This window comes from Patagioenas fasciata, chromosome 30 (assembly GCF_037038585.1).
Source record: "Patagioenas fasciata isolate bPatFas1 chromosome 30, bPatFas1.hap1, whole genome shotgun sequence".
In the NCBI taxonomy this organism is placed as follows: domain Eukaryota; kingdom Metazoa; phylum Chordata; class Aves; order Columbiformes; family Columbidae; genus Patagioenas; species Patagioenas fasciata.
Genome location: NC_092549.1, coordinates 3579805 through 3605001, shown reverse-complemented (window position 1 = coordinate 3605001; position 25197 = coordinate 3579805). Strand labels below are relative to the sequence as shown.

Sequence of the window (25197 nt, the reverse complement as noted above, 5' to 3'; positions counted from 1 at the left end):
TCAACCGAGCGCCTTGATCCCTCATCCAGCTACTGAAAGGGTTTGCTCCCCTCTCTGCGCCCACACGTGCTGTTGCAAGCCCGTTCCCCCAAAAATAAGACGGGTTTATATTAATTTTTGCTCCAAAAGATGCGTTAGGGCTTATTTTCGGGGGTGTCTTATTTCTCCATGAACAATCTATTCTTGAACAACAACAAAAAATCAACGTTTATTCAAATATAGTCACGTCACCACACTCCGGACCATCAGCATAACCCTGAATTCCATCCTGAATTTCTTGTTTCCTTTTCACCGACCCTTGTTTTGGGTCTCGCGGGGTCTTTTGAATGCGATTCTGCTTTCCTTGTTGAAGAGTCTGTCTGTCCGCTGCGTTAATTACCCATTAATTGTACTTATTTACAAGCCTGGACACTGTTTAAATTGACTTTTCAAATGAGTTGGAACTAGGGCTTATTTTTGGAGTAGGGCTTATATTTTGAGTATCCTCAAAAATCCGGAAGAATCATGCTAGGGCTTATTTTGGGGGTAGGGCTTATTTTGGGGGTAGGGCTTATTTTGGGGGTAGGTCTTATTATGGGGGTAGGTCTTATTTTTTGGAGAAAAGGGTAGATACAGCACATTTCTAGGTACAAGTGCCGTTCTGTCAGGGGATCGAGGGGGGTTTTGCTGCTATGATACTCTTGCAAAAGAGCTGCGATGATCCAGCATACGGAATCAGGAATTATCCTTCTGGAAAGTAAAGAAGCCAGAAAGGGATGAGATTCGGTAGCTGGAAAAGAGAAAATATTTGCAGCTGCTGAGCTTACAAAGGGGAAAGAGCAAAGAAGGCCCGAAATCCCCGAGAAAGGGCAAAACAATGGGAGCGGAACAATTAAGGCAGCGTAAAAGCAGCGAGAACTGAGACAGCGGCTCCTTCCAGAACAGAAGAGGCCCCGCACGGGGAGGTGCAATGAGGGGAAACGAGAGATGCCTTCACCAGCGGTTTTGAAATTGTTGTGTTTACGCTGTGACAACAGGGCCAGGGCAGCTTGGCTCGTGTCCATGGTTCTCCCCCCTCCCTCCTCGTTCTTCCTCCCCCGAAGAGCAGACACGGCAATTTCCAAGCCAGGCTGCCCGGTTGTTCGCAATCAGAACAACGACGGCGGGTTTTACGGCGGGACGTTAATTCCCCCTTCGCGGCCGTAAGAGAACACGGAAGAGGCGCCGTTCCGGTGAGCCCGGAAAGGAGCCACTGACTTTCTGCAGGGTGAAGGAGCCTCCTGAGGAGCCACACACACAGCTCTTGCCATCCCAGAGGTCAGAGCAGGGACTGAGGGTGATCCCGGTGCTCTTGCGCCGCGCTATGGGGTGAAAACCGGCAGCGACTGGGACCACCACACTTTTTTTGGCTGTTGCAGAAGCCTCCTGGCTCTCTTTATGATGCACCCCTCGCAGGGCTAACAGGTTTTTGAAGGTTTATCCTTGCTCTATCTCCCTGGAGAGATTTCCTCCGCAGACAGCTCGGTGCAGCCGGTTGGGCGCACAGATGCTCAGGAAGCCGCTGCGGATCTGGCAGCGCAGGCTCCGGCTCCGCCGCCGAGCGCAGGACACCACGAGTCGGCCCTGGCACGAGAAGGGGGGACGCGGGCGGCGGTCGCCTGCAGAACTCACCCGCGATCTGCTTCATGAAGGTCATGCAGACGCCGTCGGCGCCGAGCACCCCGCTCTTCACCAGCTCCCGCAGCAGCCACACCAGCTGGGCAGAGAGAGGGAGAATCGGAGAGTTGTTTTGGGTGGAAAGGCCCCTCAAGATCAGAGTCCAACCATAACCCAACGCTGGCACTGAACATGGCCCTGAGAACCTTATCTCTGTGTATTCCAACCCCTCCAGGGATGGTGACTCCAGCACTGCCCTGGGCAGCTGTTCCAACACCCACAGCCCTTTGGGGAGAAATCACCCCAAATTTCCAACCTCAACCTCCCCTGGTGCCACTTGCAGCCGTTTCCCCAGCTCCCTCAGCTGCTTCCATCACACTTGTGCTCCAGCCCCTTCCCCAGCTCCGTTCTCTTCTCTCAACTTGCTCCAGCACCTCAAGGGCTTTCATGAGGTGATCCCACCACCCCTGGGGCCACCACTTTGAGTCCTGAGGTGATGGCCCCAAAACCGCCTCCAGGATCCGCGGTCTGGAGGGTCACTGCTCTGGTCCTGCTGGCCACACCGGTGCTGGTACAAACCAGTTTCCTCTCATCTTATCACTTGCTACTTGGGAGGACAGACCAACACCCTCCACACTCCATCCTCCTTTCGGAGAGGTTGTACAGAGCTTTTGCCACCGCCGTCACCACAACACCTGGTGACACCACCAACTGCTCCCCAAGCCCTCCCCACAGCTCATCCTCTGCCTGGTTGGGGTGAATATGGGGATTTTTGGGGCGATCTCCTCACCTGGGTCCGACAAGCGTCCTGCAGCTTCAAGTACTTCTCCATGAGAATATGGTTGATCTTGTTGAGCACGATGTTCATGCCATCTCGGCTCACCAGCGCCAGGTCCCGGTAGCACTGCAGGAGATGGTGAGAGATGAAGGACTAAACAACCACACCTTGGTTTTATCAAACCTGACTGCGTAACGGCAAATAAATGAATGTCAGGGAAAGAACATCAAGACGCAGACTCCCAGGGGCTGAGCTGAATCGACATCCCACGGCCACGCGGGGAACGTCGCTCATTGTCATAAATTGGCAGCTGGATTCACTGGAGCTAAATCCTCCCTCTGGAACAGACACTGTGTCCCCGTCCCTGAGAGAACGGACTCACAACGATCCTTGGGGACGAGCGGTTCGTAAAGTCACCTCCACCGCGCCTGTGTCCCTGGTACTGGTGGCAACCAGAACCGCTCAGGGACCTTGGGGTCACCGCAATGTGATGCGGGAATGGAGGTGACACCCCACGGCTCAAAACGACGCTCTTGCCTTGGTTCATTTGGGGTTAAAAATCCAGATAACCTGTGGTTCAAACCAACCAGGGATGGATTGCTGTGAAACGAAGAACTTTTTCCACTCTCCTATACCCCCAGCAGTGAGAAAAACACGCTGGTCAGAGAGCAAAGGTGCTGGTGCTCCCCTCCGGTCAGGACAGCGGGGGGTGGAGGGTGATTAGGAACTAATTTGTTAAGCGGTTCTGCGCGAATGTTAATTTGTGCCAGTAAATGTCATGATATTCCAGAGAGCAGGGGTCTGGCCTCCGCGTCCTCCTTCATGGAGTTAATGAGGCCTGGAAAGATCTCTCTGATTATACTCCCTGCGCTCATTGATCCCATTGATCCCATTTCTGAAGCAGCGGGGAAAGGAACACTTCTCATCTTGGTAGCTTCTCTTGGTGGGCTGCAGCTTCTGTGTTCAAAGAATGAACACTTTTCTGGGTGAAACACCTCGGTTTTGGTTTTCTGCCAGACAGGTGTGCAGTGCAGTGCCCGTACCTGCGTTTAAAGCCACCGAGAGATCCGGCCCTGAGAACGTGGCTTAATTCTGGCAGCATCCACAGAAGAGCTGGAAGAGACACTCCAAGGGATTTACTTTGTGTTTGGTATTTAATTCCCGGGAGGAAGGACACCATAATCCTCTTATCTAGGTAAACCAAGCAGCTCTTCACCTCACTCACCGCAAACGTCCTCAAATCGGCGCAGAAAAGCCAAACCGCACCTGATACTTGGCCTAAAGTACAACGGGACAGAGCAGAACAAGTCGCATTGTATCAGCGTGATGTGTCACCCGCTGGTTGCTTGGACAAGTCAGACTCTGAACACATAAATCCAAAAGAAAGGCGCTTGGAGAAAACCTTCAGGGCTCCAGCAGCGAAGGGGTGGGGAGCGAACCTGAATTTCTTGCTTATTGCCAAGGCTGCAAACAATCCATCGCCTCCTCCCCGCTCTGGGCAGATCGGAGCCGCCACTCGCGCAGGCCGTTTAATTAACAGGAAGGAACAAATGATAAATGTTCGCTTTAAATGAGAGGAAGAAAAAAAAACGGCTATTGAACGGAGCTTAGAGGCCCCTTCCCGCCCAGCACCGCGGCAGAAGAGGCAGGAGGAGAAGCCGGAGAAGCGCCGGGAGGGCCGGTGCCCCCTGATCCCGGGGCAGAGCGTTAATTAAAGCGCGGGTGTCAGGCGGAGGAGGGCGATCCGGCGGCTCGCTCGCTGCCACTTTGGTATTTGAAGGCTATTTGAAGGTGGGCGAGCGTCCCCACGCACAGCTGGACGAGCTGAGCGGGGCCGAGGGCTCCCGGCTGGAGGGTCACGGTGACAAAAACGGGGAGGCCACCGCGGTTTGGATCGATCGAGCCCCCTCCTGAAAAGGGAGCTGTGTGTTTCGTCTCTGGGAGGAAGAGTCGGTACCTCCCGCAGATGGGGGGACAACAAACTCATGGTGTCAGACGAGCCGGACGGACAAACACCCACCAAGGAAACGACGACCAAGGAGATGGTGCGAGACAGCTCTGCACCCCCTGCCTGGTTCCTGGGGCAACAAGCACTGAAATACCCTTAGAATGCCAACTAGCTACAATATCCTTTTTTTGGGGGCCAAACGACCGGTCCCTGAAGGATGGTGGAGCCTCACGGGGTTGTCTTGGTTCAAGGCAGCGCCACAGCCACACCGGCCTCGCCGGATCGATGTCCCCACGCCGACACGGGGCCGAGGCTGTGAATCTTCACTCACAACCAGCAATGGAAATGGATTTTGCCGTCCCGGCGCCACGGGCTCCTCGCTGGAGGACAAACCGCTCCGCCTGCTGCGTGATGAGCTCAGGGCTCTCTCAAAAGTCTTGCGAGATGCTTTGTTAGGCAAGTGTTAACCCCCCTCTGTAGGAAGGGAGTAATTCACCCTCAAAGCCTGGTAGAAAAATCACTGCCCGGCTTCCCATCCGTGCCGTCTGGACACAGCGCAGGCGGCGGCAAGAGATGAGATCAGAGCCCGGCAGAATGGCAGATGCAATTACCCCCGAAGAAAAGTAACGTGCTCCCCAGAGCAGATCTGACAAGGGCAGGAGGGACCAGCCACCTCTAATTAGTGTGGCCACCAGCAGCAGAGAGACGGCGACGGAGCCAGAGCAGCCGCAACGCTGGAGCAGCGGGATCTGCTCAGCCTGTGCTTCCACTACATGGAAGTAGCTGCTCCATGAGTCCTACGCTACCTGCTCCCGGTTAACAGCGTCTGGATGCTCCTGAGCGCGTCCCAGCTGCGGTCTGACACGTCCTGGAGTCCTGCGTCCAGCTCTGGGTCCCCAGCACAGGACACGGAGCTGCTGGAGAGGGGCCAGAGGAGCCACAGGAATGAGCTGAGGTTGGAACAGCTCTGCTGGGGAACAGGCTGAGAGAGTTGGGGTGTTCAGCTGGAGAAGAGAAGCTCCGGGGAGACCTTAGTGTGGCCTTTCTGTGATGGGGACAAACTTTTGAGCAGGGCCTGTTGTGATAGGACAAGGGGTGATGGGTTTAAATTAAGAGATTGAGGCTGGATAGAATGAAATTGTTGCCCTGAGGGTGGTGAGAGCCTGGCCCAGGTACCCAGAGAGGGGGTGGATGAACCATCCCTGGAGACATCCCAGGCCAGGCTGGACGGGCTCTGAGCAACCTGAGCTGGTGGAGATGTCCCTGTCATGGCAGGGGGGCACTGGGGGAGCTTTAAACGCCCCTTCAACCCAAACCACCTGTGACTCTATAATCCTAGAAAGGAGAAGATCACCCTGTAGACTAGAAACCCTCTTTGGCTCCTGCAATGTCTTGTACACCAGGACACATTTGGCAGAGCTCAGCGCCCCAGCCAGATTCATCCTCTCCATATTTTCAAGTCCAACACGCGGCGCTTGGTGCACGATGTGGAATCGACCAGAGCCGAAAGCCAGTGGGGCTGGGGATGCTGCGGTCGGGGTTTGGAAAGCCCTGAAGTCAAACACAGAGCAAAACTGAGCCACGGAACCAAAGCGAAACCCAACTTGCACCTGCACTGTGCCTAAAGACTCCGAGCAGAAGCGCGTTTTGCTTTCAAGAGGTGATTTCTGGGAAATAGAGCTGGACAAGCACCGTCCCATCAGTTCTGGGAGCTGAAACGGATCTATCGCTTAGCGGAGAGAGCTCTGCCCTCGTCGCAGCGATTAAATCAACAAGGGATATTGCGTGAGTCACCTTTGGGCCGGGATTTACACTCAGCCGCTGCCGCCGTGGAGAGGCCACTTCAACCCTTTTAAAACCTCTGCAACACCTGTTTACCGAAACGCAGCCACACAAGAACCCCCGAGCGCCGCTCGCCACGCACGACCCTTCCAACAGGGCCTTTGTTTTCCCCTTGTAGCTGCTACAAACAGGGCTGGTTTCTATAACAAAACATTTTCAGCTCCCTCCCCAAGCGCCCCCCGGTTGGTAGCGACGCTGCCAAATCCACCTCCGAGAGCTTTAGAACACAAAACATTCGTCTTCCTGTACGCGAGGAGCTACAATTTTAAAATCGCAGTTCACAGCGTCGGTAGAAAGCGTTATTTAAAAATTAAAATTAATAGAGGTGGACCGCGAGAAAGCAATTTTGTCTAGGAATTGAACGTGTTCTTCCTCTATTATTTCGGTAGGCATCTCCATCTGGTCTCCAGCACGCAAATCCATGCCGCGCCTCCAAAGACAAGGCAGAAACTGTGAAAGGCTTTATGGTTTCTTAAAGAATCGGTACTTGCCTCCCATGGTGAAAAAACCCAATTAATTCTAGGGATGTGAAAGAACCCAACCGAGCTCCCTCGCTGGGCGGCGGGATCCGCGTTTCAGAGCGGCGGCTGCGCCATGTGGATGCTAAAAAACCCAAGCAAAACCATCACCCCGCTACAAAAAGCGCCACTCGGGGTTCTGGGTGGGCGGAAATTTCCACCTCTGTGAATCCCTGGCTGCCTGGAAATTGAAATGGCGGGTGGATAAGTATTTGGTGTTGGTGGATGTGGGTCTTACCTTCTGAGCCTGAGAGGGTTCGGTCAAGACCAGAGTGAACAGCCCCAGGCAGATCTCCTCGTGCTGGGGGGTTCCTTTACAGATCTAGAAGAAGGAAATAGAAAGGCAACACAGTTGGTGAATGGGAGAGGTGGGATGGTAACGCAATGGGAGAAGAAACCCCCCTCGAGCCAACACACAGGTGGTTAATGGAGCACCCAGCGGCGCACGAGGAATTCAGAGCAGGATCGTATGAGATTATAGAACACTAATATTTGCATCCCGGTGTTGGTGCAAATCTTTCAGCAGCAACAGCGTCCCAGTGATTTTAGTGGTGCCTCAAATCCTGGGGGTAGTTCTGGGGTGTCAGCTCAGGGCTCAACATGGTGGTACCAGAATCACCTCAGGGCTCGGGATGGTGCCAGAATCACCTCAGGGCTCAAAACGGCGGCACCAGAATCACCTCAGGGCTCAAAATGGTGCCAAAATCACCTCAGGGCTCAACATGGTGGCACCAGAATCACCTCAGGGCTCAGAATGGTGCCAGAATCACCTCAGGGCTCAAAACAGCGGCACCAGAATCACCTCAGGGCTCAAAATGGTGGCACCAGAAACACCTCAGGGCTCAAAATGGCAGCACCAGGGGCACCAAGATTGCCTCAAAACACAAAATGGTGGCACCAGGGGCATCAAAATCACCTCAGGGCTCAAAATGGCGGCCCCAGGGGTGGCGGGATCACCTCACAATGAGAAAGGCCTTGAGTTGCTGGAGTGAGTTCAGGGAAGGGGCTGGAGCACAAGTGTGATGGGAGCGGCTGAGGGAGCTGGGGAAACGGCCACAAATTGCACCAGGGGAGGCTGAGGGTGGAAATTTGGGGTGATTTCTCCCCAAAGGGCTGTGGGTGTTGGAACAGCTGCCCAGGGCAGTGCTGGAGTCACCGCCCTGGAGGGGTTGAACACAGAGATGAGGGACATGGGTGCCAGCCCAAGGTGTTCTGCGGAGGAAAAAACTCAACCAACACATCTGAGAGCCCGTTAACGTGTCACACAACAGTTTCCCTTATACGGTAACATCTGCGGCTCGCTGGCAAGTATTTTAAGGCTAAGTAGAGGTCGAAATAAATGCTCCATCCCTCAGAAGAAAAGCTGAACCTGCCTTTCGCAGTGGTCTGGAGTCTGGGAGGCAGGGAAATGCTGATCTGAGCGGGGCAAGAGTCCAAAAATCCGGGTGAAACACAAACACCAGCAGCACGCACGGAGCGACAGGCTCCCACCTGCATGCCCAGAGCGCTCGGACAGATTTCGGCGAGAAATCGGCTCCCAAATAGGTTACTGGACGCGGATTAAAGCTGCGATGTTCTGTCTTTGAACTGTCAGAGAATCCTTGAGAGCGGCGAGAGGATGGCGGGTTCCGCTCCCCAGCCTCTTTGTGCCTTGCTAAGAGCTCCCGTATGAGTAAAATATCCCCTAATTTATTTAATCCGGGCAGGACTTCTCGTCTCTCAAGGAGATGACACTTACGTGAGCGTTGAGGGCATCGTTAGCCTCCCTCTCCGACAGCCCGTTGGTCAGCGAAGTCACGATGCCCACGCACCTTTCCAGCTTCTGAAAGAGAGCAAAGCCAAACGTCACCAGCTTGGAAGAACAAGAGCAGGTCCTCATGACACAAAACCCCCACCCAAACCCCCGAACGGACAGAAAAACAGCCGGCGACACTACAGCCCGTCCAGGCGCACGTCAAGGCTCCGAACCTCCCGCCGGCTGGAGAAGCCGCCGCTCCATCACCATTCATTTATTCACGAATTTGGGCTTTCAATACTCCATTGACACCACAAAGAGTAAATGCACCATTACACAGTGACGCTAATCCTGGTGTCGCTGAGATACGAGGCCGAGACACCGGTAAAGGGTGAATTTGACGCAGGGCTGTCACTCCTGGTCCCCAGAGCAAGACCCACTGTTCCCATCCCCACGGGATCCCCGGAGAAGCAGCCTGGAAACCTCCTGTTCTCTTTACTTAACATCCACGAGGCTTCTGGCTGAGAAATAACCAGCAGGAGCGGATGCTTGTGTGCAGGGATGGAGCGATGAGAAGAGCCATGAAGTCACGATGGCGCAGGCAGGAAAACATCGGAGAAGCAAACGGTAAAATTAACGGAGCGGCCACCTGTTGGCACCGGGGGAAAGCGGAAAACGCGGCCTGAGAGAGGCAACAAGCGCGTTACGCCAGGGTTATTTCTACACAGTCGCTTCTTGATTAAAAGGCAAACACATCGCAGCGATTATAGGACTGATTAGCGACTCCTTTGCATATCAAAGGGGCTGCAGTGAAGAAGCTGTTGAGAGAGGGGTCAAGAGTTCTCCACTCCGCGGCAATCTGAAAGAAGATGTACTGGTCAGTAATGCAGAGATAATGCCGTCGCGAAACGGGTTTTGTTCCAGGCTCTTTATGCAAGAGCAATGGGGCAAAACCCATGAAAATCTCGCATCTAAAGCAGCTGAATTCCATGAAAGGGAGGACAAGATCCAGCGGCCGAGAAACAGAGTCGGCAAAATCCCAGGGCGAAATAAGACAACTTGTCGGCAGATAATGCGGCCAATGAACCACCAGAAGAGCTTTGCGAGGAAGTTCAGCGTCAAATGACGTCTTTGATCTGAGACCTCCTGACAGACGGGCCGAGCGGGGTTTGGTTTTCCCTTCTCGGGGTGAACGGGAGATGCTTCTGCCCTTCTACGTGGGTTATTTGTGAACATTTCCACCTCTGAGCAGGTTTAACAGTTCACGTTCCCATCACGAACTCTGCAGCCTCTGCCAAAACCCACGGTGGATCCTCTGATGACTCCTTTGCGCGAACACCTGGTTACAAGACACATTTTCACAAGCTCCAGCCCTTCCCATCGCGTCTTTCTCCCCCATACAGATGCGTTTTTGCCACCAGCAGCTCCAACCACAGCTGGAGGGAAAAACTGGAGGTTTTCCCCTAAACACGGCGCCCTGTTTAGCACAAAAACCCAACGCATGGCGATCCTGCACATTTCCCGTTCCTTTAGTGCAAAAAACACACAACTTGTGACAGTAAATCCACCGGCGCGTTGGAGCATAATTAATACACGAAGCGCTTTCTCCCAACTGACGGGGCTTTCAGTCAAAAGTGCTGCTTTCCAGCGAAGAGAAGTCCTGGGAAGTCTTCTTTTGGTGCCTGGATACATCATCATCACCAAAACCTTGTGGCAGCTCCTTCTTAGGCGAAATCTCCACCGGAGGTCAACGCGGACCCCAGCAGCTCCGCTTCAGTAGCCCCGAGGCCGATTCTCAAGCCCAAAGCGAAGCTCTTGACCCCACAGTCGCCCAGTGCTGAAGCTGGGAACGTTCTGTCCAGACCTGGCCACGACCCAAAACACACACGGGGACCGACAGTGCTTTGAACGAACATAAATACACTCTGAACGGCAAAGGACAGTTTCCAGACCTTGAGACCTAGTTATTCCAGTTACCACCCTGTTTTTCTCCTGTAATTCAAATCAAATATGGTATTTTTTTTATTCCGCTGTTTCATGAGCTCTAAATACACTCGTTTCCATCACACCATAAATAACCATGTCCAGAAGTCTGGGACAGCCCTGAACACTCTGCTCTTGCCCAGGTGTAAATCAGCGTCACCTCTCCCAGGCCCCCGCGCTACCAGGAACAGAACCCAGTTGTCCTGGGGAGCCCCCAAACCTATAGACCAACCAATTGTTTTTGGGGGGGGTGGGAAGGAAAGCGCCAGGACAGCGCAGGGAACATGGGGCCGGGCAGGATGGTTTCCCCAACAGTGGAAAAATGAGTTCTGTCGGTGCGAGGAAAGCTTCATAACCCTGTTCCACAACCTGCACCTGCTGTGCTCAGGCTAGGAGACCCTGTTTGGGGGGTGGTTGGTGCTCTGAGCCCCCTGCCTGCGTGGGGATGGGCAGCGTGGGCCTCCCTGCCTGCACCCTGCCCGTGACCCCCCCGGAGCCTCCCTGCCCCCAGCCCCTGGCACCTACCTCCTCCAACTCATCCTTGGCATCCAGAAGAGTGGAGACCAGCAACTTCCCTCCTCCTCCTCCTGCCGTTCCCCCCTTCCCCTTCTGCATCTCCATGGCCGGGGAGAGGGGGGCCGGGCAGCCCCGATCCAGGGGGGGCTTGGCCTGAGAGGAGCCCCCCTTGGCAGGCCTGGTGAGCCCCCCCACCCAGCTCTTCCTCGGGGGAGGACTTGGGGGGGGGTTACGTGGATACCCCTTCTCTTACCCCCGGGGCAGCCCCTGCTCCTGCAATGGGGGGGACACACGGGCACCCCCGCCTGCTCCTCAGGGCTTCACCCCAGCACGGGGGGGGCGCTGCTCTTTGACTAGGCCAGGCCTGGGACCTGCGGCCCCCGGCGCTGGGGGGGCTGTGGGGGGATCCCGGTGGGGCGAAACCCCCGTGACAGGTGCGGCCTGTGGGGCGGGGGGATTGTGCTGCGGGGGTCCCGCCGCGGCGGGGGCCGGGGGGTGACAGGTCCCCCGGTGCGGTGCGGGGGGGGCAGGGCGGGCGCTGCAGCTGCGCCGGGCCGGGGGTGGGGGTCTCGGTACCGGGGGGGAGGGGAGCGGCGGCTCCGCACCCCCCGCCCAGCGCCGCCGACCGGAAGTCACTGGGAGAGGAACGGGAGGGCCCGGGGGGAAGAGGAAGAGCACGGCGGGCGGAAGCGCCCGCCCCTCGTGTCTTCTGACCAATGGCAGCAGAGACACGGCTCGGAGTGGCAGCGCGGGCAGTGGGTTCGGGAGGGCGGGGCCGCCGTGGGCTGCTCGGCCAATGGGGTGGAGGGGGCGGGGTTTGGGACAGGAGGACGGGGCGTGTTCCCGCGCCCGCGGGTCCCGCGTGTGTTCGCCGGTCGGGACGAGCGCGACCGGGACCCCTCGGACAGCCCAGGGAGCCCCCCGGGACCTCCCCAGGGGCACCCCCGGGTGTGCACGGCCGGGAGCCCCCAGGACCTCCCAAGGTGTGCATGGCCCGGACACCCTGCCCCCCCGGGAATGTCGGGACCCTCCCCGAACCTCCTGGGGGGCGGAAGGAACACACGGACCCCCCCGCCGGGATGTGCACGGCCGAGAACTCGCGGACCCCCACATCGGGAATATCGGGACCCCCCTCCGGGGCCGAGAGCGCCCATAACCCTCCCCCTTGGGCAGCCCCTCCAGTCCCTTGGCCTCGGGACTCCCGGGCACTGAGCACCTTGCGGAGCCCCCCGAGCCGCCCAGTCCCGGCTCCCCTGAAAAGACACCCCCGGCTGCCCCCTTGCAAAGACCCCCCTCCCTGCAGGGGGCTTGGGCCGCTGCTCTGGGGGCGGTTCCAGGGGGCATGGGGGCACCCAATGTGGGGTGCGTGGCGAGGGGGACGACGGGACACAACCGACACCCACAGCAAGTGCATCCACACCAGCTTTATTACAAAAATTAGAGCTCTAGTGACCCCCCACCCGGGGGCCGGGGCTCTCCCCGTGTCCCCATGTCCCCCCCAACTACTCCACCGGTGCCCCCGCTGCGCTCAGGCCGGGGGGCTGCCCGGGGCTGGGGTCGCCCCCTCTGGGAGCAGTCGGGGTTCAGCCTGGGGACCGTGGTGCAGTTGGGGGGTGCGCCCATTAGAGCTCCCATGCCCCGGCCCCAGCCTGGGGGGGCCCTTGGCGGTGGTGGCAGGAAGGGCCCCGTGGGCCCCGGGTGTCACCAGGGTGGGGTCAGCCCCGGGTGCTGCTCCCGCGCTCCCCCAGCAGCCAGTAGGTCCTCACCTTGCCCTTGCCCTGCGGAGAGAGGGGGGCTGCGGTCAGGGGGTCCCCATTGCCCCAGGGTTTGGGGTACAGGGGGTGCCCATTTCCCCAGGGGCTGGAGTGCAGGGGGTGCTCATTTCCTCAGGATTTGGGGTGCAGGTGGTGCCCCTTTCCCTGGTGTTTGGGGTCCATGGGGTACCCATTGCCCCAGGATTTGGGGTGCAGGTGGTGCCCCTTTCCCTGGTGTTTGGGGCCCATGGGGTACCCATTGCCCCAGGATTTGGGGTTTGGGGTGCAGGGGGTGCTCATTTCCCCAGGGTTTGGGGCGCAGGGGGTGCCCATGGCCCCAGCAGGGCTGCAGGATGCGGATGCAGAGGGGGGACCTGGCGGGGCGGCTCCCCCCAAGCACCCCCGCTTTGAGGCAGCCATTGGGGGGCTGGAGCATTTTGGGGGGGCTGGGACTCACCTTCATCTCCACGTCCCCCCTCAGCTCCAGCTCAAAGCAGCCGAACTCCTCCAGCACGGCCTTGGTCACCGCCGAGATGTGGATCTTCAGGGCTGGAGGAGGTGGCCCCATCAGCACCCATGGGTGCCCATCCCGCTCCCCCCAGCACCCATGGGTGCTCATCCCAGCCCCTCACCTTCCCCGTTGGACTCCATGCGTGAGGCCGTGTTCACCGTGTCCCCAAACAGGCAGTACCGGGGCATTTTGAGACCCACGACGCCGGCGCAGACGGGTCCTGCGGGACACCCCGTGAGCCCCCCGGCACAGCCCCCCCTTGCTGGGGTCCCCTCTGGGTGCTGCTGTCCCCTCCCCTGCTTCTGGGGCCATGGGAGGGCTGGCTGGCCCCTGGCCCCAGGTCTCTACTGGTCCATGTGGGTGCTGCGTCCCCTGCACTGTGGACCCGTGGAGGTGCCATATGCCCATCCCTGTGACCTATGGGGGTGCAATGGCCCTATCCCCATCCCCAATGACCCCTGTGACCTATGGGGGTGCAATGGCCCTATCCCCACCCCCAATGACCCGTGTGGATGCCATGTCCCCATCCCCATCCCCACTGACCCCTGTGGATGCCACATCCCCATCCCCATCCCCACTGACCCCTGTGGATGCCATGTCCCAATTCCCACTGACCCCTGTGGATGCCCTGTCCCCGTCCCCACCCCACTGACCCGTGTGGATGCCCTGTCCCCGTCCCCATCCCCACTGACCCGTGTGGATGCCCTGTCCCCGTCCCCACCCCACTGACCCGTGTGGATGCCCTGTCCCCGTCCCCATCCCCACTGACCCGTGTGGATGCCCTGTCCCCGTCCCCATCCCCACTGACCCCTGTGGATGCCCTGTCCCCGTCCCCATCCCCACTGACCCCTGTGGATGCCCTGTCCCCGTCCCCATCCCCACTGACCCGTGTGGATGCCCTGTCCCCGTCCCCATCCCCACTGACCCCTGTGGATGCCCTGTCCCCGTCCCCATCCCCACTGACCCGTGTGGATGCCCTGTCCCCGTCCCCATCCCCGCTGACCCGTGTGGATGCCGATGCGCAGCTTGAGCTGCTGCTGCGGCCGGTGGCGGATGCGGAAGGAGCGGACGGCGTCCAGCAGCGCCAGGGCCATTCGAGCCACCTCCCGGGCATGCAGCTTCCCGTTGCGCACCGGCAGCCCCGACACCACCATGTAGGCGTCCCCGATCGTCTCCACCTGCGGCGGGGATAGCGCGATGACACCGCGGGGGCCACGCCGTGGGCACGATGCCGCTCCGGCGTGTTCTGCGGCGCACACACGCGTGTGCGTTTGCACGGACGCGTGCGCCCCCTCACCTTATAGACGTCGAAGTTGTCGATGATGGCGTCGAAGCAGGTGTAGAGGTCATTGAGCAGCGTCACCACCTGCATGGGGGTGCTCTCGGCCGACAGCGCCGTGAAGCCCACGATGTCGCTGAAGTAGATGGTGACGCTGTCGAAAGCCTCGGCCTGCACCGTCTCCCCCCGCTTCAGCTGCTCCGCCACCGAGCTGGGGGTGCAGGGGGTATGTGAGGGGGACACGCAGCCCCCTGACCCCTCCTGGGGTGTGGGGTCCCCAGTCCATGGTCCCTCTGAGGGTCCCCCCAGCCCTGAGCCATGATGGGGCTGCAGGGTCATGCCGGGGCCCTCCAAGAACCCTCACCCCATGTCAGGGCTCTGGGGCGGTCCCTGGCCCCTTTGGGTACCCTAAGCCTTGAAGAACCACATTTGGGGCCCTTGGGGTCTCCAGCTCTCCCAGTACCCCAAGCCCTGAAGAACCACATTGGGGGTCCTTAGGGTCCCCATCCCCGAACCACATTGGGGGTCCTTGGAGTCTCCAACCCTCCCAGTACCCCAAGCCCTGAAGAACCACATTTGGGGCCCTTGGGGTCTCCATCCCTCCCAGCCCCAAACTACATTGGGGACCCTTGGGGTCTCCAGCCCCCCCAGTACCCCAAGCCTTGAAGAACCATGTTGGGGGTCCTTGGGGTCTTCAGCCCTCCCAGCACCCCAAACCCTCAACCACGTTGTGGATCCTTGGGTTCTCCAGCAGGTAGGGGACACCTCGGGGTGCCCAGAGGGCTGGGATCCCCCCTGGAGCTCACTGGGGCAGGATCTGGTAGAGCAGAGCCTCGGCCTTGCGCTTCTCCTCCAGGTAGGCCTGGGTGCGCTCCTCCACCAGCTCCTCCAGGTTGTTGGCGTACTGCTCCATGCGCGACAGCAGGTTGTCCAGGATGTTGCTGCTGCTCTCCCTGCGGGCAGGGCCACCCAGCAGTGGGTCCAAGCACCCATCAGTGGGTCCAACCACCCATCACAACAGGTCCAATAACCCATTACGGCAGCTCCAAGCATCCATCAGCGGGTCCAACCACCCATCAGTGGGTCCAACCACCCATCACAACAGGCCCAATAACCCATTACAGCAGCTCCAAGCATCCATCAGCGAGTTCAACCACCCAACCCAACAGGTCTAATAACCCATAACAGCAGCTCCAAGCACCCACCAGTGGGTCCAACCACCCAACTCAACAGGTCTAATAACCCATAACAGCAGCTCCAAGCACCCACCAGTGGGTCCAACCACCCAACTCAACAGGTCTAATAACCCATAACAGCAGCTCCAAGCACCCACCAGTGGGTCCAACCACCCATCAGTGAGACAAACAACTCATCTGTGGTCCAAGCACTCAGCAACTCATTCAATAACCCAATGGTGGGGCTGGGCACCCATCAGAGCAGGTCCAAGCACCCATCGTTGACACCAACAACCCATGAGCTGGCCCACCCATGAGCACCCACCCAAAGGACCCTTTTCAGGGCCACCTGTCACCCATGGGGCTGGGGGAGGCAGAGGCACCTGTTGAACCTGCGGATCTGGACCTTGATCTGGTTGAAGTCGGGGCGCTCCAGGACGTCCTCGGCCCAGCAGTGCTGCATCAGCTGGCCCAGCTCCTCCATGTGACACCCCACGTTGGCCGAGGGGCGGAAGCTGGGGCGCTCCCCGCTCTTCACCCTCTCAATGATCTCTGCGGTTCCAAGCACCCATTAGCAGGTCCAGCCACCCACCAGTGACTCCGAGTACCCACCACAGGAGGCCCAAGCACCCATCAGCAGGTCCAATAACCCAACAGTGGGGCTGAGCACCCGTCACAGCCCTACACCCCCAGTCCACACACCCATCAGTGAGGCCAACAACCCATAAGCTGGCCAAGCACCCATCAACAAGACCAATAACCCATCGCAGCACTTCCAAGCACCCATGAACTGGTATAAAAACCCATCAGCAGGTCCAACCACCCATCACCATGTCCAGCCCCCCATCACCGTGTCCAGCCCCCCATCACCATGTCCAACCCCCCATCAGCAAGACAAATAACCCACCACAGCAGGTCCAAACACCCATCAGGTGGGCTAAACCCCTGTCACCTGGTCCAATAACCCATCAGCATGGCCAGCCACCCATCAGCAAGGCCAATAACCCATCACAGTTGGTCCAACCACCCATCAACAAGACCAACAACCCATCGGCAAGACCCATAACCCATCACAGCACTTCCAAGCACCCATCAACTGGCCTAAAAACCTATCAGCTGGTCCAAGCACCCATCAGCTGGTCCAACCGCCCATCAGCAAGACCAACAACCCATCACAGTAGGTCCAAGCATCCATCAACTGCTCCAACCACCCTCATCAGCGGGTCCCCAGCCCCACCGCCCTGGTCCCCTTGCTCACCTTTGGGGCTCAGGTCCAGCCCCTCCACGTAGAAGACGCCGTTGCGCAGGGCGATCTCTTGCAGGATGATGCCGAAGCTGTAGACGTCGCCCTTCTGCGTGCCGCGCGCCGGCGGTGACTCCATCCGCAGCAGCTCAGGCGCTGTCCACAGCTTCTCTACGACACCAGGGGAGGGCGCTCAGGGCTGGGGGAGCCCTGGGGACGTGGGGGGGGACACGGGGAGGGGTGCTCACTGGCGAAGAGCGCGTGGGAGTCGTCGCCATCGGGGGCCACGCGGAAGCTCTCCAGCCCGTAGTCGGTGATCTTCAGCACGAAGCGGCTGTCCACCACGCAGTTGGAGGACTTGAGGTTCCCGTGGGACACGATCACCCCGTTGTGCAGGAACTGCATCCCCTGGTGGGACCAGGAGCGGTCGGACCCTGGTGTGCGTCCCCAACCCCACCGCGGGGACGGGGAACCCTGACGGGAACCCCCACGTTACCTTGACGATGTCGTGGGTGAGGGAATAGCGGAACATCCAGTCCAGGGTGATGCTCTCGTTCTCCAAGATGTCCTGGGGACACCAGGGTCACCACCTTGCTGTCCCCACACCACGGCTGGTCCCAGGAGCGGGGGGCAGTGTCTACCTGGAGGCTCCCGCGTGGGCAGTACTCGGTCAGGATGCAGATGTTGGGTGGGTCGGTGCAGGCGCCGATGAAGCGGGTCAGATGCTCGTTCTGGACATCCCGCATCTACGGGAGGGTGGGACATGGGACCTGCTGCACCCCGCCCCATGCAGGGGGCACCGTGCTGGGCACCCCCGTCCCACCGGGGTCACCTACGTGCTTCAGCTCAAACAAGACCTTCCGCGTCAGCTCGATGCGCTTGCCGTTTAGGTGCTTCACGGCCACCAGGTTGCCCTGGGGAGATATGGGTGACCAATGGAGTGATGGGTTCCCGGTGGGATAGTGGGGGTCCAGGGGGCTGATGGGTTCCTGGTGGGGTGGTGGGTTCTCAGTGGGGTGGTGGGTTCCTGGTGAGTTCCCAGTGGAGTGGTGGGTGCCTGGTGGGGTGGTGGGTGCCCAAGGGGATGGTGGGTTCCTGGTGGGTTCCTGGTGGGTTCCTGGTGGAGTGGTGGGTGCCCATTGGGGTGGTGGGTTCCTAGTGGGTTCTCAGTGGGGTGGTGGGTTCATGGTGGGTTCCCAGTGGGATGGTGGGTGCCCATTGGAGTGGTGGGTTCATGGTGGGTTCTCAGTGGGGTGGTGTGTTCATGGTGGGTTCCCAGTGGGATGGTGGGTGCCCATTGTGATGGTGGGTTCCTAGTGGGTTCTCAGTGGGGTGGTGGGTTCATGGTGGGTTCCCAGTGGGATGGTGGGTGCCAATTGGAGTGGTGGGTTCATGGTGGGTTCTCAGTGGGGTGGTGTGTTCATGGTGGGTTCCCAGTGGGATGGTGGGTGCCCATTGTGATGGTGGGTTCCTAGTGGGTTCTCAGTGGGGTGGTGGGTTCATGGTGGGTTCCCAGTGGGATGGTGGGTGCCAATTGGAGTGGTGGGTTCATGGTGGGTTCTCAGTGGGGTGGTGGGTTCATGGTGGGTTCCCAGTGGGATGGTGGGTGCCCATTGGAGTGGTGGGTTCATGGTGGGTTCCCAGTGGAGTGGTGAGTGCCCATTGGGGTGATGGGTTCATGGTGGGTTCTCAGTGGGGTGGTGGGTTCTCAGTGGGGTGGTGGGTGCCCATTGGAGTGGGAGGTTCCTAGTGAGTTCTCAGTGGGGTGGTGGGTGCCTGGTGGGTTCCTGGTGGGATGGTGGGTGCCCATTGGGGTGGTGGATTCCTGGTGAGGTGGTGGGTTCCCAGTAGGGTGGTGGGTGCTCAGTGGGGTGGTGGGTGCCCATCCCTGCACCCCCACACCTTGTAATACGCCGTCTTGGCATAGACCTGGAACTGCCCCTCCGCCGTCATCAGCGAGCCGTAGTTGGAGCCCCTCTGTGGAAGGGCCACGGGGTGAGCGCGGTCCCTGACCCCATCCCATGCTGGGGACAGGCGGGGTGCTCACCAGGGACAGCGTGAGCTTGCTGTCCCTGTCCCACGCTGGGGACAGGCGGGGTGCTCACCAGGGACAGCGTGAGCTTGCTGTCCCTGTCCCACGCTGGGGACAGGCGGGGTGCTCACCAGGGACAGCGTGAGCTTGCTGTCCCTGTCCCATGCTGGGGACAGGCGGGGTGCTCACCAGGGACAGCGTGAGCTTGCTGCCCGTGCTCCGGAGATGCTTCTCCAAGCTGCTCATCTGCAGGTCCTCCCAGCGCACGCGCCACAGCTCGGCCGCCAGCTCCTTCTCCAGCTGCAGCTTCCTGCACCCGGGGGGACACGGTGAGACCCCCGCGTGTGTCCCCACCCCCCCACCCGCCACCTCTGGGGTCCCCCAGCCCTGGCGCCCCCACCTGTAGATGAAAAAGGAGGTGACGGTGATGGCCAGGAGGATCAGGCTGACCACGAGGGACAGGACCTCCAGGGTGGACAGGTTGGCTGCAGGGCGAGAGGAGGGCGGTGAGGGGCTGGGGGGGACCCTGGGGACCCGTGTGTGTCCCCCCCGGGCACCGCTCACCTTTGCGGCACAGCGGGTTGCTGTTATCAAAGCCACACGGGGGGACATCGGAGGGGACCACATTCCCCGGCCAGTGGATCTCGCGCCCCGGCACCATCTGGATCTTCTTGGTGGTGCCGTTGTAGTTGGCCACAATCTTGTGGGGCAAGGAGGGGTGAGAAATGGGTGAGATGGGGCCCCCCGACACCCCCCGGGACCGGCTGCCCCCGCGCTGGTGTCACCTGGAAGTCCCCGGTCAGCGGGTCCATGTCCCACAGGGAGTAGTCGCTCTCCCGGTCCCCGTTCTCGTCGATCTTCAGGAAGCCGGTGACACCTGGGATGGAGGGCGAGGGGCTGGGGGGGACACCGGGGACCCCAGCCCATGAGGGGGCTGTGCTGGGGTGTGGGGACAGTGGCACACACTGGGGACATCAATCTCCATCCTGCCAGCTCCGATCCCAAAACATCATCATGGAAGCAGGACAGGGACGGGGGGGACACGGGGATGGGGGGACATGGGGATGGGGCTCACCATAGAAGGTGCGGTTCCACATCTGGCGGGTGACGGCTGAGGCGTTGGTGACGGAGCCGCCTCGCTCCAGCGTCTCATTGAGGGCCTGGGCGTAGAGCAGCACCCCGTCGTGGAAGGCGGCCGCAATGAAGTTCATCTGGGGACATGGAGCCGGCTCGGGGACGGGGAACAGCTGGGGTCCCCTGACCCCTCATCCCCAGCAGCCTTGGTCCATCCTGTCTGCCCTTGTCCCTTTGGCCTTGACTCTGTCCTGTGTCCCCCAGCAGCTCCAGCTCCATCCCATGTTCTTGTCCCCAGCTCCATCCCATGTCCTTGTCCCCAGCTCCATCCCATGTTCTTGTCCCCAGCTCCATCCCATGTCCTTGTCCCCAGCTCCATCCCATGTCCTTGTTCCCAGCTCCATCCCATGTTCTTGCCCCCAGCTCCATCCCATGTCCTTGTGCCCAGCTCCACCCCATGCCCACCAACAGCTCCAGCTCCATCCTATGTCCCCTATCCCCAGCACCATCCCATGTCCTTGTCCCCAGTTCCATCCCGTGCCCCCCAGCTGTCCCCATGTCCCACCAAGCCGTCCTTCATGGAGAAGTTGAAGTGGGCGAGCGCCTCCTCCTTCAGCCGCGCCAGGAAGGGCCGGTACTCGGGGTTCTCAGGCTCCTTGTAGGTGATGATGGTGACAGCCTGGGACAGGGGACAGCGGCTGGCAGGGGGCGGCTGGACCCTGCTGGGGACAGGGACACTGCCCGTGCCCTGGGGGGCTGCAGTGCCTCTGCTGCTCAGGCGGCGCTGGCACCCGGGGACATTGGTGGCGTTTCCTTCCTCCCCGGTGGCCGCCGGCAGCGGGGATGGTGGCGGCTGCTCCGCCAGCTCCGGCGTCACCACGGCCCCGCTGCCCAGGCCGGGGGACACACGCATGGATGGGTGAACACGTGTGTGGTGGCTGCTCCTGCATGTGTGGGTGTCCGTACGTGTGTGCACGTGTACATGGTGGGTGCCTGTGCATGTGCACACGTGTGTGTGCTGGGTGCTTCTGCACGGATGCGTGTGTATGTGCACACGTACACAGTGGGTGCGTGTGCATGGTGGGTGCCCGTGCATGTGCACATATGCACCCAGTGGCTTCCCATGCATGTGCACACGTGTGTTGCGGGTGCTTGTGCATGCATGTGCACAGTGGGTGCTCCTGCATATGTGCACTTGTGTGTTGTGGGTGCTCGTGCACACATGTGGTGGGTGCTCATGCACACATGTGCACAGTGGGTGCCCGTGCATGTGCACACGTGTGGTGGGTGCCCATGTACAAGAGTATGCAGTGGGTGCCCGTGCATGTGCACACGTAGGTGCCCATGTACAAGCGTATGCAGTGGGTACCTATGCATGTGGACACGTGGGTGTCCGTGCATGTGCACGTGTGTGGTGGGTGCCCATGTACAAGTGCATGGAGTGGGTGCCCGTGCATGTGCACACGTGTGGTGGGTGCCCGTGTACAAGCGTATGCAGTGGGTACCTGTGCATGTGGACACATGGGTGCCCGTGCATGTGCACATGTGTGGTGGGTGCCCATGTACAAGTGCATGGAGTGGGTGCCCGTGCATGTGCACACGTGTGCACAGTGGGTGTCCGTGTACAAGCGTATGCAGTGGGTGCCTCTGCATGTGCACACGTGTGCACAGTGAGTGCCCGTGCATGTGCACGCGTGTGGTGGGTGCCCATGTACAAGTGCATGCAGTGGGTGCCCATGTACAAGTGCATGCAGTGGGTGCCCGTGCATGTGCACACATGTGTGGTGGGTGCCCATGTACAAGCGTATGCAGTGGGTGCCCATGCACACACGTGCACAGTGGGTGCCCGCGCATGTGCACACGTGTGTGCCCGTGCATGGCGGGTCCCGCGCGGTGCCGGGCTCACCTCGAAGGCTCTCCGGGCGCTGGCGTCGTGCCGGTCCCCGCGCCGCCACGGGCGCTGGGGCTCGGGGAAGCGGCCGCCCTGCAGGCTGGCCCCGAAGATGTCGATGTAGAAGAAGACGAAGTCGCCGCGCGTCAGCCCCTCGCGCTCCGCCTGCAGCAGCAGCTCCCGCAGCGTCTCCGGGGCGCAGCACACGTACACGACTGCGCGGGGAGAGACGGCTCATGGCACCCCAAGACCCCCATCCCGCGGGACCCCGAGACCCCCATCCCGCAAGACCCCGAGACCCAGCGCCCCGGTGAACGTGTGACCGGGGAGAGGACACACGGGGGCTTGTGCCGCTGTGTTTATGGGTGGCTGAGCGGGACACAGGGGAGCCCCAAGCCCCGCTGCCCGCCCCCCCGTGCCCTGCCCGGCTCTGCCCTCGCCGCGGGCGCCAGGCCGAGGTTTCCTGTTTTCCCGACTCCGTTTCCTCCTCCCCGCGGCCCAGATCGCCGGCAGAGATTGATTCCTGGTGACCCCCGTGGGTGCCGCCTGCACCCCCCCATGGTCACCTTTGGGTGCTGCCCACAGCTGTGCCACCCACCAGGAGTGTGGGCGCCCCAAAATAGCCCCCACCCAGGCTCGGCAGCAAGATGGCGAGGCCGGGGACAGCTGGACGCCACCACCCAGCGCCAGCGCCACCGGCACCGCAGCCCCGGTGCCACCCGGGACGGCTCTGGTGGGAGCAGCTGGAGGGGACAGGGGACAGAGGGGACGGGGTGTGTGGCTGGGGCAGCACACGCGTGTACGGTCATGCAGCACAGACGTGTGCAGCCGTGCTCACCCGCGTGGGGCCGTGTGGGGCTGTGCACACCTGTGTACAGCCACGTAGAGCCACATACGGCCATGCACAGCCATGTACAGCCATGCACAGCCATGTATAGCTGTGCACAGCCGTGTACAGTCATGTATAGCCATGTATAGCTGTGCACACATATGTACAGCTGTGTAGAGCCATGGCCAGCTGTGCACAGCTGTGTACAGCCATGTAGAGCCACAGACAGCCGCGCACACTTGTGTACAGCCGTGCATACTCATGTACAGCCATGCACACTCATGTACAACCACAGACAGCCATGCACACCCATGTATAGCCGTGTGGAGTTGTGTAGGGCTGTGTACACCCATGTGTGGCTGTGTACACCCATGTATGGCTGTGCATACCCATGTATAACCGCATAGAGTGACAGACAGACATGCACACCCATGTACAGCCACGCAGAGCCACGGACAGCCGTGCACACTCATGTACAGCCGTGTGGAGTTGTGTAGGGCTGTGCACACCCATGCATAGCTGTGCACACCCATGTACAGCCACACAGAGCCACAGCCAGCCATGCACACCCATGTACAGCCACGCAGAGCCAAGGGCAGCCATGCACACTCAGGTACAGCCGTGCACACTCAGGTACAGCTGTGCACACTCAGGTACAGTCACACAGAGCCACAGCCAGCCGTGCACACTCAGGTACAGCCATGCACACTCAGGTACAGCCGTGCACACTCCTGTACAGCCACACAGAGCCACAGCCAGCCATGCACACCCATGCACAGCCATGCAGAACCAAGGGCAGCCGTGCACACTCAGGTACAGCCGTGCACACTCATGTACAGCCACACAGAGCCACAGCCAGCCACGCACACTCGTGCAGAGCTGCCCGGTGCACGCTCACCCCGCCACAGCCACGCACACCCACGTACCCTCACAAACACACCTCCACAGCCGTGCAAAGCCACGCACACCCGCGCGGAGCTGCGCCCACCCACAAACCGCCCCGTCCCCCACGCACACCGCGTCCCCCGCCCGTGTCACCCCCGGCCCGGCACTCACTGCGTCCCTTCTGCTTGATCTCCTGGATGATGAAGGAGAAGTTGCCGCCGTCGCGGAAGACGATGTCCAGGACGGTGAGGTTGCGCAGGGTGGGCAGCTGGATGTACAACCCCTCGGCCGCGAAGAAGTACGGCCGGTCGTCCAGCTTCTCGTCCCAATAGACCAGCAGAGCCCGCCGCGTCCAGTTGAACCATCGGTGAAGCTGCACGCCCAGTTCCCCCAGTTTGCGGTGACTGGGACCGGCGCGGGTGGTCAAGCAGAACTGCTCCTGCTTGTCGTCAAAGCCGTGGGCTTCGGCGCCCGCCGTCACCAGTGGGAGCCGCCAGTGGCTGGTGAAGCGGGCGACCGGTGCCGCCGTGTAGACGCACCCGGGTCCCAAAAAAGCGACGGGGTGATGGGCGAGCCGGAGGTCGACGGCGGCCAACGGCGCGGCCATTTCGGAGCAAACGCCGTGCCGGTCCTCGCTGCTCCCGAAAACCCAGCGCAGGGTGAAGCCGGGCAATAAATCAGGCCGGGCGTTAACGGCGGCGGTGGCTAAACGCACCGCCGGCCCCACTCGTGGCCAAGCCCACGGGTAGGTGAGGTTGCGCTCGGGTAACACCACGGCGAGAGTCAGCGCGGTTGTCCCCGCCGCCGCCGCCGTCACCGTCACCGCGCCGCAGAGCACGGCCAGCACCGCCAGCATCGCCCACGGAGAGTGGCTTTGGCTTTTCCCCCCGCGGCGGGGCTGAGCCCTTCCCGCCCCCCCCGCGGTGACACAAAGGGCCGTTATCATCCACACCGGCCTTAACTCCTTCCTGCCCGCCCCACGGCGTCCACCCAGGACCGGGATGGAGGGTGGGATGGGGCCGCCCGGTGGCGGTTGTGGATATTTCCCCCCCACCCGTGTGTGTGGGGATGTCACCGCGATGTCGCGTTATTGCGCGGTCACCCCCCCCCGAGCCCCCCTGCAACACGGTCACCCGTGGGGGGCGCTGAGGCTCGACAAACTCATCAGGGGGCAGCCCCAGAGCCCGTCCCCACGGAGCGTCCCCCCCCGCCACACCGAGCTTTACGTGGCCCCGGAGCCTCGTCCCGCCCTGGAGGGGGCTCAGTCACCTCTTACCCCACGCGTGGGAGCTCCCGGGTGCTCTGCCCCGCGTCCCGGTCACGGCAGCCCTGGGAAAAAGGGGCGACGACCCCGGGGACATCCTGGGGACACGCACAGCGCTCGGGGACACGCGTGGCTCTGGGGACATGTGGAGCTCTGGGGACACGCGCGGCGCTCCCACCCCGATATACGCAGAGCGCTCCGGGGACAGACGCGGCTCCCGGGGACACGCGTGACTCCGGCCGTGCCTGAAGACCCCCGGCTCCCCGTGCTCTGCGAGGCTGCAAAAGATCAGTCTGCCGGTGAGA

General features: G+C 60.7%; 2 protein-coding genes across 3 annotated transcripts in view; both read right to left on the bottom strand.

Moving 5' to 3' along the window:
• INTS3 (integrator complex subunit 3) overlaps positions 1 to 11596 on the bottom strand; it is a 37067-nt gene extending 25471 nt beyond the window's left edge. Inside the window, exons 1-5 of the mRNA XM_065857530.2 lie at positions 10965 to 11596; positions 8460 to 8543; positions 6960 to 7043; positions 2426 to 2539; positions 1651 to 1735 (exon numbers count right to left, since the gene is read on the bottom strand). Of these exons, the coding sequence (XP_065713602.1) occupies positions 1651 to 1735; positions 2426 to 2539; positions 6960 to 7043; positions 8460 to 8543; positions 10965 to 11060 (463 nt within the window). The 5' untranslated portion in view covers positions 11061 to 11596. The remainder of the gene's footprint in view (positions 1 to 1650; positions 1736 to 2425; positions 2540 to 6959; positions 7044 to 8459; positions 8544 to 10964) is intronic.
• A 768-nt stretch (positions 11597 to 12364) lies between these two features.
• Positions 12365 to 24547, bottom strand: NPR1 (natriuretic peptide receptor 1). Of its 2 annotated transcripts, none has more exons than XM_071800435.1 (21): positions 23800 to 24547; positions 21930 to 22129; positions 20589 to 20702; positions 20025 to 20160; positions 19735 to 19826; positions 19514 to 19649; positions 19350 to 19434; positions 19139 to 19259; positions 18820 to 18894; positions 17754 to 17906; positions 17559 to 17663; positions 17414 to 17485; positions 17166 to 17325; positions 16933 to 17088; positions 16058 to 16226; positions 15306 to 15452; positions 14518 to 14710; positions 14224 to 14398; positions 13342 to 13440; positions 13167 to 13258; positions 12365 to 12733 (listed from the first exon to the last, which is right to left on the bottom strand). In XM_071800435.1, the coding sequence occupies exons 1-21, from the start codon at positions 24482 to 24484 to the stop codon at positions 12671 to 12673; spliced, it is 3228 nt and encodes a 1075-aa protein (XP_071656536.1). In that variant the 5' UTR covers positions 24485 to 24547; the 3' UTR covers positions 12365 to 12670. The 2 variants fall into 2 exon arrangements, with proteins under 2 accessions (XP_071656536.1, XP_065713594.1); XM_065857522.2 differs by having other exon boundaries at positions 17754 to 17831; positions 23800 to 24545.
• Between the last annotated feature and the right edge of the window lie 650 nt (positions 24548 to 25197).

Coding starts and splice junctions, on each gene's coding strand:
- NPR1 (XM_071800435.1), bottom strand. CDS start 24,484: ATGCTGGCGGTGCTGGCCGTGCTCTGCGGCGCGGTGACGGTGACGGCG. Junction 17,907..18,819: donor CCAAGACGGCGTATTACAAG/GTGTGGGGGTGC, acceptor CCACCCCACCAG/GAACCCATCAGCCCCCTGGA. Junction 14,711..15,305: donor CTCTACCAGATCCTGCCCCA/GTGAGCTCCAGG, acceptor CTGCACCCCCAG/CTCGGTGGCGGAGCAGCTGA.